The 14,596-nt window shown below is 47.5% G+C and overlaps 1 protein-coding gene across 3 annotated transcripts in view; it reads left to right on the forward strand.

Annotated features, from left to right (window-relative positions):
• GNG4 (G protein subunit gamma 4) overlaps nucleotides 1-14,596 on the forward strand; it is a 48,196-nt gene that overhangs the window by 16,461 nt on the left and 17,139 nt on the right. For 2 of the 3 annotated variants that reach the window (XM_073560095.1, XM_073560094.1), the window contains one exon: nucleotides 7,836-7,944. In XM_073560095.1, the coding sequence (XP_073416196.1) occupies nucleotides 7,846-7,944 (99 nt within the window). In that variant the 5' untranslated portion in view covers nucleotides 7,836-7,845. Of the gene's footprint in view, nucleotides 1-5,426; nucleotides 5,568-7,835; nucleotides 7,945-14,596 lie in introns of those variants that run through there. The other variant, XM_073560096.1, reaches the window with a different exon arrangement.

Below are 14,596 nucleotides of genomic sequence, written 5' to 3' on the forward strand. Positions count from 1 at the left end.
CACCGTACATACAGTAGTATACTGCTCTGTGGGAGGTGCGTTCCCACAAAGAGCAGTATATGTACGGCGGTACGATCGCACGGCCTCGCGCTGAGCGCCGCGGCAATCGGGTGCAGTTGACATGCCTCCTTCCCTGCCTGTCAGATCAGCAATCTGACATTATATAGTAACTAGCTATGAACCCGTTCTACGCCCGGGTGGCGAACATTTTTATTGGTATATGGTCTCCCATCCTGGTATGTGCTGCTCCCCTCCTATCCTGGTATGCATAGTACCCCTTCATCCCTATCCTGCTATGCATGGTACCCATTCAGCCCTATCCTGGTATGCATGGCCCCCTCATCAATATCCTGGTATGCATGGTACCCCTTCATCCCTATCCTGCTATGCATGGCCCCCTCATCCCTATCCTGGTATGCATGGTACCCCTTCATCCCTATCCTGCTATGCATGGCCCCCTCTTCCCTATAATGGTATGTATGGTCCCCTCACCCCCCCATTCCTGATATTCATGGCTCCCTCATCCTTATCCTGGTATGCATGGTACCCCTTCATCCCTATCCCGCTATGCATGGCCCCCTCATCCCTATAATGGTATGTATGGTCCCCTCACCCCCCCCAATCCTGGTATGCATGTCACCCCATTCCTCATCCTGGTATGCATGGTACCCTCACCCCCCAATCCTGGTATGCATGGTACCCCCTCATCCCTATCCTGGTATGTATGGTCCCTTAACCCCCCAATCCTGGAATGCATGGTCCCCTCACCCCCCCTATCCTGGAATGCATGGTACCCCCTCATCCCCCAATCCTGGAATGCATGGTCCCCTCACCCCCCAATCCTAGAATGCATGGTCCCCTCACCCCCCAAACCTGGTATGCATGGTCCCCTCACCCCCCCATTCCTGGTATGCATGGTCCCCTCACCCCCCCATTCCTGGTATGCATGGTCCCCTCACCCCCCAATCCTGGTATGCATGGTCCCCTCACCCCCCCAATCCTGGTATGCATGGTCCCCTCACCCCCCCCCAATCCTGGTATGCATGGTCCCCTCACTCCCCCCCAATCCTGGTATGCATGGTCCCCTCACCCCCCCCAATCCTGGTATGCATGGTCCTCTCATCCCCTATCCTGGTATGCATGTTCCTCTCACCCCCCTTTCCTGGAATGCATGGTCCCCTCACCCCCTATCCGGGTATGCATGGTACCCCTCAACCCCCCTCAATCCTGGAATGCATGGTCCCCTCACCCCCTCAATCCTGGTATGCATGGTCCCCTCACCCCCCTATCCTGGTATGCATGGTTCCCTCACCCCCCTATCCTGGTAGCATGGTTCTCTCACCCCCCTTTCTTGGTATGCATGGTCCCCTCACCCCCCTATCCTGGTATGCATGGTACCACTCACCCCCCTCAATCCTGGAAAGCATGGTCCCCTCACCCCCCTCAATCCTGGAAAGCATGGTCCCCTCACCCCCCTCAATCCTGGTATGCATGGTCCCCTCACCCCCCAATCCTGGTATGCATGGTCCCCTCACCCCCCAATCCTGGTATGCATGGTCCCCTCACCCCCCTTTCCTGGTATGCATGGTCCCCTCACCCCCCTTTCCTGGTATGCATGGTCCCCTCACCCCCCTTTCCTGGTATGCATGGCCCTCTCACCCTCCTTTCCTGGTATGCATGGTCCTCTCACCCCCCTATCCAGGTATGCATGGTACCCCTCACCCCCCTCAATCCTGGAAAGCATGGTCCCCTCACCCCCTCAATCCTGGTATGCATGGTCCCCTCACCCCCCAATCCTGGTATGCATGGTCCCCTCATCCCCCAATTCTGGTATGCATGGTCCCCTCACCCCCCTTTCCTAGTATGCATAGTCCCCTCACCCCCCTTTCTTGGTATGCATGGTCCCCTCACCCCCCTGTCCTGGTATGCATGGCCCTCTCACACTCCTATCCTGGTATGCATGGTCCTCTCACCCCCCCTATCCTGGTATGCATGGTCCCCTCACCCCCCTTGCTTGGTATGCATGGTCCCCTCACCCCTCTATCCTAATATACATGGTCCTTTCACCCCCCCTTTCCTGGTATGCATGGTCCTTTCACCCCCCTATCCTGGTATGCATTGTCCTCACCCCCCCTTTCCCGGTATGCATGGTTCTCTCACCCCCCTTTCCTGGAATGCATGGTCCTCTCACCCCCATTTCCTGGTATGCATGGTCCTCTCACCCCATTTTCTGGTTTGCATGGTCCTCTCACCCCCAATCCTGATATGCATGTTCCTCTCACCCCCCTTTCCTGGTATGCATGGTCCTCTCACCCCCCCCTATCCTGGTATGCATGCTACCCCTCACCCCCCTTTCCCGGTATGCATGGTCCTCTCACCCCCCTATCCTGGTATGCATGGTCCTCTCACCCCCCTATCCTGGTATGCATGCTACCCCTGACTCCCCTATCCTGGTATGCATGCTACCCCTCACCCCCCCCCCTATCCTGGTATGCATGGTCCCCCTCACCCCCCCCTATCCTGGTATGCATGGTCCCCTCACCCCCCTTTCCTGGTATGCATGCTACCCCTCACCCCCCCTATCGTGGTATGCATGGTCCTCTCACCCCTATTAAACTGCACACATACAAAAAAAAAACATTTCTACTCACCTTTCTTCCCTGTGCTCCAGTGCTGTCCAGTTCTGCTGGAGGCTGAGGGAGGAGTGTGGCGCTGGAGTACGCGCATGCCCATACTGCGCTGTCCGGCACCATATTGTGAAAGACACACTGCAAATGTGTCTTCAGTAAAATGGCGCCGGATAGTGCTATGTGTATGCGCGATTCTGACAATGAACTCCTGCCCCGGTCTTCGGCGAGAAGAGAAGCGCTGCGACAACGCTCCTCCCAGTCAGGTAAGTATGTAAGTATGGCGCCGGAGATCGCGGTATGCATTCAGTGTCTACGCGTACCGCCATCTCTGGCGCCATACGCTGGGTGTCTGATTCTATCTGGAGCCAGACTGCCCAGGCGCGTCCCATACTGGGACAATGTAAAAAAGTTTAAAAAAAAATTACAATGTGTAAAAATATTTTTTAAAAATATCCTTAAATAAAGAAAAAATTAAGTATTTTTCCAATAAACACATTTTCGGTATTTGGTATCGCCGCATCCGTAACAAGCCGCTCTATAAAACTCCTACTAGTTAACCCCTTCAGTGAACATTGTAAACAAATAATAAACAACACAAAAAGCAATGCTTTATCATACCGCCGAACAAAACTTGCAATAAAATGCGACAAAAAAGACGGATGTAAATAAATATGGTGCCTCTGAAAACGTCATCTTGTCCCACAAAAAACAAGCCGCCATACAGCATCATCAGCAGAAAAATAAAAAAAAGTTATAGCTCTCAGAATAGCAGAATAAAACAATGCAAAAATAATTTTTTCTATAAAATAGTTTTTAGTGTGTAGAAACGCCAAAACATAAAAAACGATATAAATGAGGTAGCGCTGTATTGACCCGAAGAATAAAGCTGCCTTACCAATTTTACCACACATGGAACGGTATAAAAAGAAAAATCCCTAATTGCAGGCTTTTATTCATTCTGTCTCCCAAAAATCAGAATAGAAAGCGATCAAAAAATGTCATGTGCCCGAAAAAGGTACCAGTAAAAACATCAGCTTATCCCACAAAAAACAAGCCATTACATGACTGTCGGTCGAAATCTGAAAAATTATAGCTCTCAAAATGTGGTGATGCAAAAGTTTTCGCAATAAAAAGCATCTTTTAGTGTGTGACAGCAGCCAAATATAAAAACCCGATATAATCCTGGTATCACTGTAATCGCACCGACCCGAGAATAAAGTCGCCTAAATAGAACCAATTCTTCACATGCTGTTTTTTTTTTTTCATTCTGCCTCCCAAAGATCACAGTAAGGCTTGGCGCACATTTATCCTGCTCTCTGTGCTGAGCGCTTACACCGGGGTTTCCATGTAAATCTCTGAAATACGTGATTCAGTCAGAACCCCCAGCGGAAGATTCCCTATAATGAGGCAGATGGAGACACTGTGGACGCCATCTGACCTGTGATCCGGCGGTGTCCATCTTTTTAGGATTACATAAAAGTGCTGTCGGCCACAGTTCTGTGCACTTCTGAAAAGGAGGATACCGCGGAACAGAGGCCAGACAAAGTCCAGAGTATCTCTGCTGCCTCATTATAGTGAATGGATCCATCGGGGGTTTCATCTGAATCACGTCACTCGGAGATTTAGATGAAACCCCAAAGTAAGCGCTCAGCGTAGAGCACCTGATAAATGTGAACCCAAACATTATGTAAAATGTTCCCAATAAAACCTTCAACTAAATCCACAAAGAAGCAAGTCCCTACTCAGGTCTGTCATCTGTTAACGGAAATATAAGGGGCTTCCATTCAACGTTACTGGTAGCACAAAGGCTCTGGAAAAGTGAAATGGCTCCTCGCCCCACAAAAGAAATTCAGCAAATTCTCCAATTCCAGATCCAAATGCCCTCTGCCTTCTGAGCCCCAGTGTGCCTAAACCACATTTAGCTCCCACATGTTTGTCATTTCTGTAGTGATGAGAGCCTGCCTAATTTACTGTACAGGTGCCTGTCTCCAGAAGCATCAGCTGAGCATAACTTACTGAGCACTACTGTGACGACTCCTGGAGTGGACCCTCTGGGTTGTGGCACCAACCCACCTAGGGCGAGCTGACCTAGTGAGGACCACCCCCTATACAGGAAGTGTCAGGGGAAAGCCCAAGGGGGTGAGGTACCACGACTGCTGGAACCAGGTGGTCGTCTCACAGGAGACACAAGTGTGTCTAGCAACTGGAGATGTGCAGCGTACAAGAGTGTGCAAAGTGTGGACACGGGCACGCAAGGTATAGGACGATACATGGCAATTGTACGGGAGCACACAGAGTACAGGACAATAGAAGGCGCGTACACGGGAGTGTGTTAGACACAGGATAGTGCAAGGCGAGTACACAAGGCCATGTATGGCGTGCACAGAAAAGCACGCCCGGGTGTGAGCAAAGCAGGGCGCGTGCGAAGGAGCATGCCAGAGTACAGAGTTAGACAAAGCGTGCGCAGAGGGCACGCCTGAGTGCAAGGTTAGACAGAGGGTGTGCTGACAAGCACGACAGGAGCAAGGTAGGAGCTGAGCCGTGTGCAAAGGAATATGACAGAGCAGAGTATATGGACGGAGCATGTGCTAGGAAGCACGGCACAGGAACGGAGCGCAAGGCAGAGGACCCGAATACAGCGCATAGCCAGCCAAGGACCAAGCAGACCAAGTCAGGAAGAGCAACAATAATCAGGCACCTCCCATAGGCAGAGGTAGCATTGATATAGCACATGAGCACTTGGACTTCCGGGTCAGGTCCTCCAGGACCATAGATAGGACACGGCTGTAGACAGAGCTGAGAAGAGCGCACATGTGCACTAGCAACATTGAGCAACCATGGAACTAGGTGTGAGAGGTGCGTGTGCGCACCCGACGGGACCCCCGCAGCGGCCGTGGCAACGGAAGTGGTGACGCCGGACCCGGGGTCCTGACTCAGGTGAGAGCAGCGTGACAACTACAATAGAAGATTTGTAATTTTCACTCAGCAACATCCACTGCTGCTTGTTTCTGGAAAACAGACATGGAGTCAAATCATCATTACACCTGTAGATAAACTCCCAAAGGAGTATAATTTCCTAAATGGGGTCACTTGAGGGGGAATTCTGCTTTTCTAGCACTTAGGGGCTCTTTATATGAAATCTACAAACTAGTCTAAGAAAATCTGGACTCCAGTAGGCAAATAGCGCTCTGTCCCTCCTGAGTCACTTTGTATGGCTAAGTAGTACTGCACAGCCACATGTGGGGTATTTCCATTCAGCAGAAATTGTGGGACAAATTATGGTGTCATTTTTACCCATTTCCCAGTGTGAAAATGTAAAACTTGAAGCTAACACACAATCATGGTGATAAAACTGGGAATTATTTTTACTTTACTTACTGCCCAATGGTATAAAAGTTTGTGACACACCTGTGGTGTCAATATAATCACTGCACCCCTAGATGAATTAATGGAGAGGTTTAATGGCAAAATGGGATCACTTATGGGGGGTTCTGATGTTCTGGTACCTCAGGGGCTCTGTCAATGTAACATGGCACCCTCAAACAAGTGCAGCAAAATCTGCACTGTAATATGGTGCTACTTCCCTTCTGAGCTTTGCACTGTGTCTCAAAAGTAGTTTTTTACCACATATGGGGTATCGGTGAACTCAGAAGAAATTGCACAACGAAACTTTGGGTGCATTTTCTCATTTTGCTCTTGTGAAAATACAAAATTTATAGCTAAAAAGGATTTTTGTGAGAAAAATGTGATGTTTTTTTTTTTTTTTTAAATTTTTACAGCGTTATAAACTTATGTGAAGCACTTGGGAGTTCAAGGTGCCCAATACATATCTAGATAAGGTCCCAAAGGGGTCTAGTTTCCAAGATGGTGTCCGTTGTGGGGGTTTACACTGTTTAGGCACATCAGGGGCTCTCCAAACGCTAATTATTCCATGAAATTTTGCGTTCCAAAACTCAAATAGCGCTCCTACTCTTCCAAGCCCTGCCGTGCACCCATACATTGGTTTTCCCCCACATATTGGGTATCTGCGCACTCAGAAGAAATTGCGCAACAAATTGTATGGAGCAATTTTTCCTATTACCCTTATGTAAATGCAAAATATGGAGCTAAAAAAGATTTTTGTGGGAAAAATGAGATTTTTTTTTTATTTTTTTTTTTTTATTTTCACGGCTTAACGTTATAAACTTCTGTGCAGCACCTGAAGGTTCAAGAGGTTCAAAAAATAAACTCTCTACCAGTCCCATAGCCTGAAAATGTTAAACGTTATGATTCTTAGAACATGGCAACATTATCAAAAAATTTTTGTTTATTACAAATTTTAAAAAAAAATAAATATAAATAATAAATAATTAAAAAAAATGCATGTTTGGTATGTGCGCAATTGTACTGGCCTGGAGAGTCATATTGCTAGGTCAGTTTTACCATACAGTAAACATGGTAACTATAAAAACAAAAAAAAATTTTGGAATTGCACTTTTAGGGTACAGTTACACGTAGCGATGCACCAGCGATCCCGACAACGATATGGATCGCTGGTGCATCGCTAAGTGGTCGCTAGTGAGCTGCCACACAGGCAGATCTCACCAGCAACATCGCAGGGGTCGGGGGTCGCTACTTACCTGTCATACGCGGCGATCCTGGCGTCCTCCCGCCCGCCTCCACGCCTCGCTCGTCGGCGCCACAGGAAGCCCAGCAAGAAGTGGCCGACGAGGAATGGTCCAGGGAGTTCTCGCGCGACCACCGATGAGCACCGGGGGAGCCGGTCGGAGGTAAGTATCACATTCAGCGATATCGCTAGCAATATCGCTGCAACGTCACAAAATCGGTGACTTTACAGCGATATTGCTAGCGATATCGCAGTGTGTAACGGGGGCTTTAGTTGCTATTTCAAAGCACTTGGAATTTTTGTCATGCTTCCAGTGCATTATCTGATAAAATAAATAGTGTCATTCAAAATTACAATTCTTCCTGCAAGAAAACAAGTCCTCAAACAAAGATGTTTGGCTCTTAGAAGACGGGTGGGGGGAATGAAAACGAGACGGTAGCCCCTGTTTACACAAGATGACCAAACTTGGCATCCCTACTCCGTGGCATCTCAGCGGAACAGTAGCCTTTGACGTGGGGCGGTGGTTTGTGTCCTATGTCTGACACTTGACATTCCTACTATCAATACTGAACAGGTTTTTTTTTCTCTTTTATAATCAGGATCAAAACCATGAAGGAAATACTTTGTAACAACAGCACAACTAGCATCTCTCAAGCACGGAAAGCGGTTGAACAACTCAAAATGGAAGCATTCATGGACAGGATAAAGGTATTTTTAGCAATCTAAAAAAAATCAATTGTGTTTAATGTTTATTAAACATAGAAATTATTAAAGGAGTTGTCCGGGCTTATAACAGAAGTCTGCCGTCACTTTTTGAGAATTTTCCTGTGCTGACGGCAAAACCAAACTGACTGCAGTTATGCAATATGCATACATCCTAGTGCCACCAACACTTGGAGAATATTCATGGTGTGTAGTGCGTGTGGTGTGAGGATTTACAAGTCTGCAGTCACATAGAGTGACTGCAGAAATTTGTGATAAGCCCGGATAACACCTTTAAATCTTCAGATTAGCTCCTTTGTACGTCATGATCAACAATGAGTCTCCGCAAGATTGGGTGGGCACAGGAGCTGTGTCCAGTATAATCACCATGGGAGCTCGTCTTAGGCCTGTTTCACATTTCCGGTTCTTGACGGAAGGCCAAATCCGCCAGAGCTGTTAAAAATGGATCCGCTGCCGTTGTGGGCCAAACGGTCGTCACTGGATCCGTGTTGTGTACGGATCCGCTGGAGTCGGCATGTGGGCTAAATTTAAAGGAACCGCGGTCCGGGAAGGAGAGAGAGAGGGAAAGAGCGTTTTTTTGTTTTTTTTTGCGCTTCCAGAACAGTATTTAGAGTTAATGTGGTCGGCAGGGGAAATCTGCCGGGCATGCGCACTATAAAATAGCGGACAGTCGCTGCAAAAAAACATTGCATCGTCCGTCTCTTCCGCCCGGGAGACGCTAAAATTTTTCTCGGATCTGTCAAAAAACGGATCTGACGGACGAACATCAGTCAAAATCCGCCGCTAATGCAAGTCTATGGGGGAAAAAACGGATCCGCCAAAAAATTTCTAAAAGTGGCGGATTTTGACTGATGTGAAAAAAAACTGAAGTGTGAAACAGGCCTTAACTGTCAACTGAACTTTGGCAGCAACAGCACCATCAATGGCTGTTTAACCCTATCTAGATGCCACACTCACTAGCATGCTCAGCATCCAAGTGATGGACAGAAGAAGGGGTGATCCTTATCATGGCAAACGATGAAATCGCAAAAAGAGTTTGCCAAAATAAAATGTAGGTTTTATATAAAGGCTAAGACCTAAGGGTTAACATTTCTCCTTGTGGAGATTGACAAGTCAGGCCTGGCATGTCAGAGTGAGGAGACTTAAAAAGCTATGTGCACACGTGCAGAATTCCCATGGATTTTAGGCGGTTTTCCCTCGTTTTTTCGCCCCGAAAACGCTGGGAAAACGCATAAAATAAGCAACCCATTGAATTCAATGGCATTCCGCACATTCTGTGCTAATGCTGCATATTTAGCCGCGGCGGAATCGCATCGCGGAAAAATACGCAGCATGCTCATTCTTTTTGCGGAATCGCGGGAATTCCGCACACATAGGAATGCATTGTTCCACTTACTTTTCGCATATTGGTATGCCCACCATGCGCAAAGTAAGCGGAAAATGTGCAGATGGTATCCAGGGTCTGGAGGAGAGGAGAATCTCCTCCAGGCTCTGGGTACCATATCCCTGTTAAAAAAAATAATTAAAATAAAAAATTGTGATATTCTCACTTTCCGGCGTCCCCCGCAGTGTTCCCAGGCCTCAGCGATGCTCCCGGCAAGTCCCGTTCCCAGCGATGCCTTGCAACAATGACCTTTGATGATGTAGCCGTCACGAGACTTGCCGGGAGCATCGCTGAGGCCTGGGGACGCTGCGGGGGACGCCGGAAGGTGAGAATATCACGATTTATTTTTTTTTACTATTTTTAACATTATATCTTTTACTACTGATGCTGCATAGGCAGCCTCAATAGTAAAAAGTTGGTCACACTAGTCAAACACTATGTTTGACAAGTGTAACTAACCTGTCAATCAGTTTTCCAAGCGATGCTACAGATTGCTTGGAAAATGCTAGTATTCTGCAAGCTAATTACGCTTGCCAAATGCTATTTTTTTGCGGGAATTACGCATGCGGATTTCTCGCGTATTTCCCGCGGCAGGGAGTTGCGGAATTCCTGCTGAAATTTCCACGGGAATTCCACCTGTGTACACATAGCCAAAGCCATGCATGCTCCTCTGGAAAATTGAATATGCAAATTGCTTTTTCAGAGAGGAAGAGGACTTGAACTTTAGTGCTAGCTACTGGAAGTAGCAATCCTAACAATCAATATTGACCTGTTAAAGGGAGTCTGTCACCCCATTTTAGCCCTATCAGCTGCTGGCACCACCATCAGGGGCTAATCTACAGCATTCTGTAATGCTGTTGATAAGCCCCCGATGTAACCTGAAAGATATGAAAAAAAGAGTTAGATTATACTCACCCCGGCGTTCGGTCCGGTCCGATGGGTGTCGCCGTCCTGTCCGGCGCATCCCATCTTCATCAGTTGCCGTCCTCCTCCTTACTTCTCCCTCGGCTCCTGCGCAGGCGTACTGCTCTGCCCTGTTGAGGGCAGAGCAGAGTACTGCAGTGCGCAGGCATCGGACCTCTCTGACCTTTCCCAGCACCTGTTCACTGAAGTACTTTACTCTGCCCTCAACAGGGCAGATAAAGACGCCTGCGCAGGAGCCGAGGGAGAAGGAAGGAGGAGGACGTCATCGTATGAAGATGGGAGTCGCCGGATCGGACCGCGACACTCGCCGCACCCGACTCCGCCCCCCGATGAGTATAATCTAACGTGTTTTTCTTATCTTTCAGGTTTCATCGGGGGCTTATCTACAGCATTACAGAATGCTGTAGATAAGCCCCTGATGGCGGTGGCCGCAGCTCATAGGGCTAAAATGGGGTGACAGATTCCCTTTAAAGAACCTTGCCATATGACTTAGGAGAAAAGCCAAGCCAGAATCTCTATTTGTAGACATGGTGTTTTGGGCTATTGCCCCTCATCAGTGCAAAGTATGACATCTGATTTGGCTACTTGAGAGGCTTACGACTGGGATCTAAGGGATAACGTTTCTCTTTGTGGAGAGTGACAAGCGAGGTCTGAGATGTCAGAGTGAGGAGACTTATAATCAATGCATGCTTGATATTGACTTTTAGGATTGCTACTTCCAATAGATGGCACTTAAAGTTAAAGTCCTCTTCCTCTCTGAAGAGGCAATTTGCATAAGTAAAAGCAAAAAAATGTGGATAATTGGTATTGCTTGTCCGCAACAACTTCAACTATAAAACCATTACTTACTGCAACACAAAAAGTGGAATAGAACGTGATCAAACAGTCAAAATAGTACCCATAGAAACAACTCGCCCCACAAAAAAGAAGCCATTTTACAGCTCTGTCAGCTGAAAAGTAAAAGAAATGGCTCTCATAAATATGTCAATGCGTAAAAAGTGTGCAAAAGTAACGGCGTAAAAATAAATACATCTAGTAATTCTTTATTTGTCCTAACCTGAAGAAAAGGGTTGTATTATCACTTTTGAAATTATGAAAGGTGCATAGGAAGCAAACTCATGAGTTGCTGTTTACTTGTGCACTTTGATTAACCCGTTCAAGACTTTAGACGTATAGGTATGTCATAGGTCGTGTCCCTGCAGGCTCCAATCAGTTAAATGCCGCTGTCAATCACTGACAGTGGCATTTAACACAAGCTGTCATGGCGTGCATCACTAGTCCCGCCCGTCGGTGCCCATGTCACATGATCAAGTGGCACCGATGGGTTGTCTGTCTTTGTTAATGTCGGCCCGTGATTTCTGCTATGTGTTGCTCAGACAGTCAGATGATCGCACCTTCAGGTGTACTTGGGGTGACTATTGAAGTCAGTTAAAAAAAGTTAAAAAAGTAAAAGAAAAAATTAACGCAAGTTCAAATCACCCCCCTTTTGCTCCATTCAAAATATAACAATTAAAAATAGACATTTGTCACTGCTTTCAGAAATGTCCGTTTTATCAAAATATAAATTAACCCCTTCCTGACATCTGAAGTACTATCCCGTCCATGGGACCCGGGCCCCTATGCCCATGGACGGGATAGTAAGTCATAGCAATCAGCGGCGCTCTAGCATGTAGATGACTGGAATAGTGATGTAGATGACGGCATCATTAGCGCTAATCATCTTTGCAGCCATTTCAAAACTGTTCAGAAGGGTGCAGAGGTCCTTCATCTTTGCCCACTTCACAAGCTTGATTTGCACCACGTTCCTACTGCGTTGGCCCAGGCTGTGCAAAAGGACATGCTGCACTAGGGCTCGTCGCTGTTGCCAAAGTCACTGAAATATGTGCTGAGTGTAATTCCACCGTGTCGGCACATCACAAATTAAAGGGAACATGTCACCTGATTTGGCCGCTATAAGATACGGCCACTGCCTTTCAGGGCTTACCTACAGCAGGTTGAGGAAGTGAGCCATGCAAGTCCCTTGTGTGAGATTTCCCCGGCATATGGCCGCCACCAGGTTTGCTCCTCTATCGCACAGGGCCTTCTCTGGCTCCTGGTTCAGTGGAGACAGTCATTGCTCAAACTCGGCCTCGATAGCTGTCCACAAGTCTTCTGCTGTGTGACTGCGATCTCCAAGGCATATTAATTTGAACACTGTCTGATTGCAATGAGCCCTATCTGCACAGTATGGAGGTCGGGAGATTCCCTCTGCACTGTTGGAACGAGTGTCTCATTAAAGGAGAGGTTGAGAGCGCAGGTTGAGGCTCTAGAGGAGATGAAGGAGCCAGAAGCAATGGAGGAAGTGTTAGATACAGAGGTTTATCACGCAAGCCTTGGAGATTCCAAGACTTGTGGAGCAGCCCCTTGCTCACCTGCACCCACAGCGAACAGAGTCACCCAGTGTCCAGTAAGCAAGATGTAACGCCCCTGCCCTTGTTTGCTCGTCCAGCTGTCAGTAGTGAAATGCACCCTGGCAGACAGATTTTTTCAGGGAAAGGGTTATGTTGTCTGCAAAATGCTTGTGTAGCACAGGCACAGTTTTCTTAGAGAAGTAATGGCGACTGGGCAACTGATACTGTGGGACTGCGACAGCCATCAACTTTCGGAAGCCATCTGTATTCACCAAACTGAAAGGCAGCATTTCCGTGGCCAACACGTTGGAGATGGTGGCGTTCAAGCTTTTAGGTTTGGCACATGTAGGAGGAAACCTTATTTTACATGACCACAACTGCGGGACCGAGGACTGGCTGCTGTGCTGAGAGAGGGTGGAGTAGGGTGAACAAGTCAAACTTCTGGAGTGTGAAGTGCAGATGGATATGTTATGGTGGATTGAGAAAGATATTGTGTGCTCGGTGAAACAAAAACAGCAGGCATCTCTACTTCTGTAACAGCTGACGGGCTCTCACTCACCCTGACTGTAGTGGGTAAACCAGTAGAAATTCTGCAGTCAGAGACCTATGTGAGAACATTTGCCACGGTGACAGGAGGAAGAAGGCAGTAGATATGGTTGATGGGATGACCGGTGGTTGGCGAGGCCACTAGTCTGCATTTTAGTCCAGTGTAATTTTCAGACTAAAGCATGTTGCTCACGCGTGTTCCGGTTCATACATGTATTAGTCAAATTATTGCAATTTTTGCCTCTACTGAGTTGTTTTTTTGCAAAGTTGTCAGATAACATGAGTTGGGTCATCATTTGCAGTCTCAAAAAAGGCCCAGGCAACCCTTGCCACCCCTGCAAACTGCAGACTCGCAACTGGTGCACTGCTTGTCGTGCTGCATTACTCTGTGTGTGTTCGGGAAGCCGCATTGTAACCACATTTGTTTTCCTCTGTTGAGTTACTCAGCTGCATGCCTTTGGGTTCTTACCAGGTGGGATCTATAACCTCATTGTCATCCTCACTATTCTCCCACTCCTCACCCTGAGAGTCACCCCCTCCTTCCCTTCCCGCCTGGGCAGCACAGTACAATTCTCGTGCTCCTCTGGAATCTGAATCTCATCAGTGTTACCTCCATCCCCGGGGTTAACATCTGGTGACGAGGGTCTGGATTCTGCTGGGACCCTACTTCGTCCGGCCCCAAATCCAACAGGAAAACATTTTGGCCATCAGTGCAGATGCTTTCCTCCTTTGGATTCTGTGAATCTTTGGAGCAGACCTCTGATGCCCATGGAACAGGATGTGTGAACAGCTCTGCAGACTGACCCATCTGTGGTTCTCCACAGTCAGTTGGGCTGTTGGAAAGTTGTGATGCCGGGTAAACCAGGGTAATTGGGGTGTTACTTTTGAGGATTGTACTGATGTGATCTTAAGGTGGAGGAAGAGGAGGAGAAGCACACTTGATGCAGCGCTTGCCATCCAGTGGAGCACATGCTCTTTCTGACCCTCATTTACAAGGTGTACCGCTGTGCGACTGCCAAAGAAATGGAGTCAAGTAGCCCTTCCAGTAACAGATGTTGTCTTTGGATTAGGACGAGACAGTGTTTGTTCAGTAGAGCTTTCAGTAACATTACCAACTAGAATACGTACACATTGAACATCAAGCCTATTCCCCTTCCACCATGACCTTGCTTTTTCACTAAATGAATAATCAGTATTTATTTTGAGATATAGTGTGCCTGATCAACAATATTAGCCCTTACGATTTTGATTAGCAAATGGGGCCTCCTGGCAGCACTCCAATATTAGCCCTAATGATTTTGATTAGCAAATACAGTATGACCTCCTGAGTCCTGACTGCAACAGAGTATTAGCCGAAACGATTTTGAGTAGGAAATGTGAACACTATTAGCAC

Source organism: Dendrobates tinctorius, unplaced genomic scaffold (assembly GCF_039654945.1).
Source record: "Dendrobates tinctorius isolate UK_male_01 unplaced genomic scaffold, ASM3965494v1 ptg000293l, whole genome shotgun sequence".
Classification (NCBI taxonomy): domain Eukaryota; kingdom Metazoa; phylum Chordata; class Amphibia; order Anura; family Dendrobatidae; genus Dendrobates; species Dendrobates tinctorius.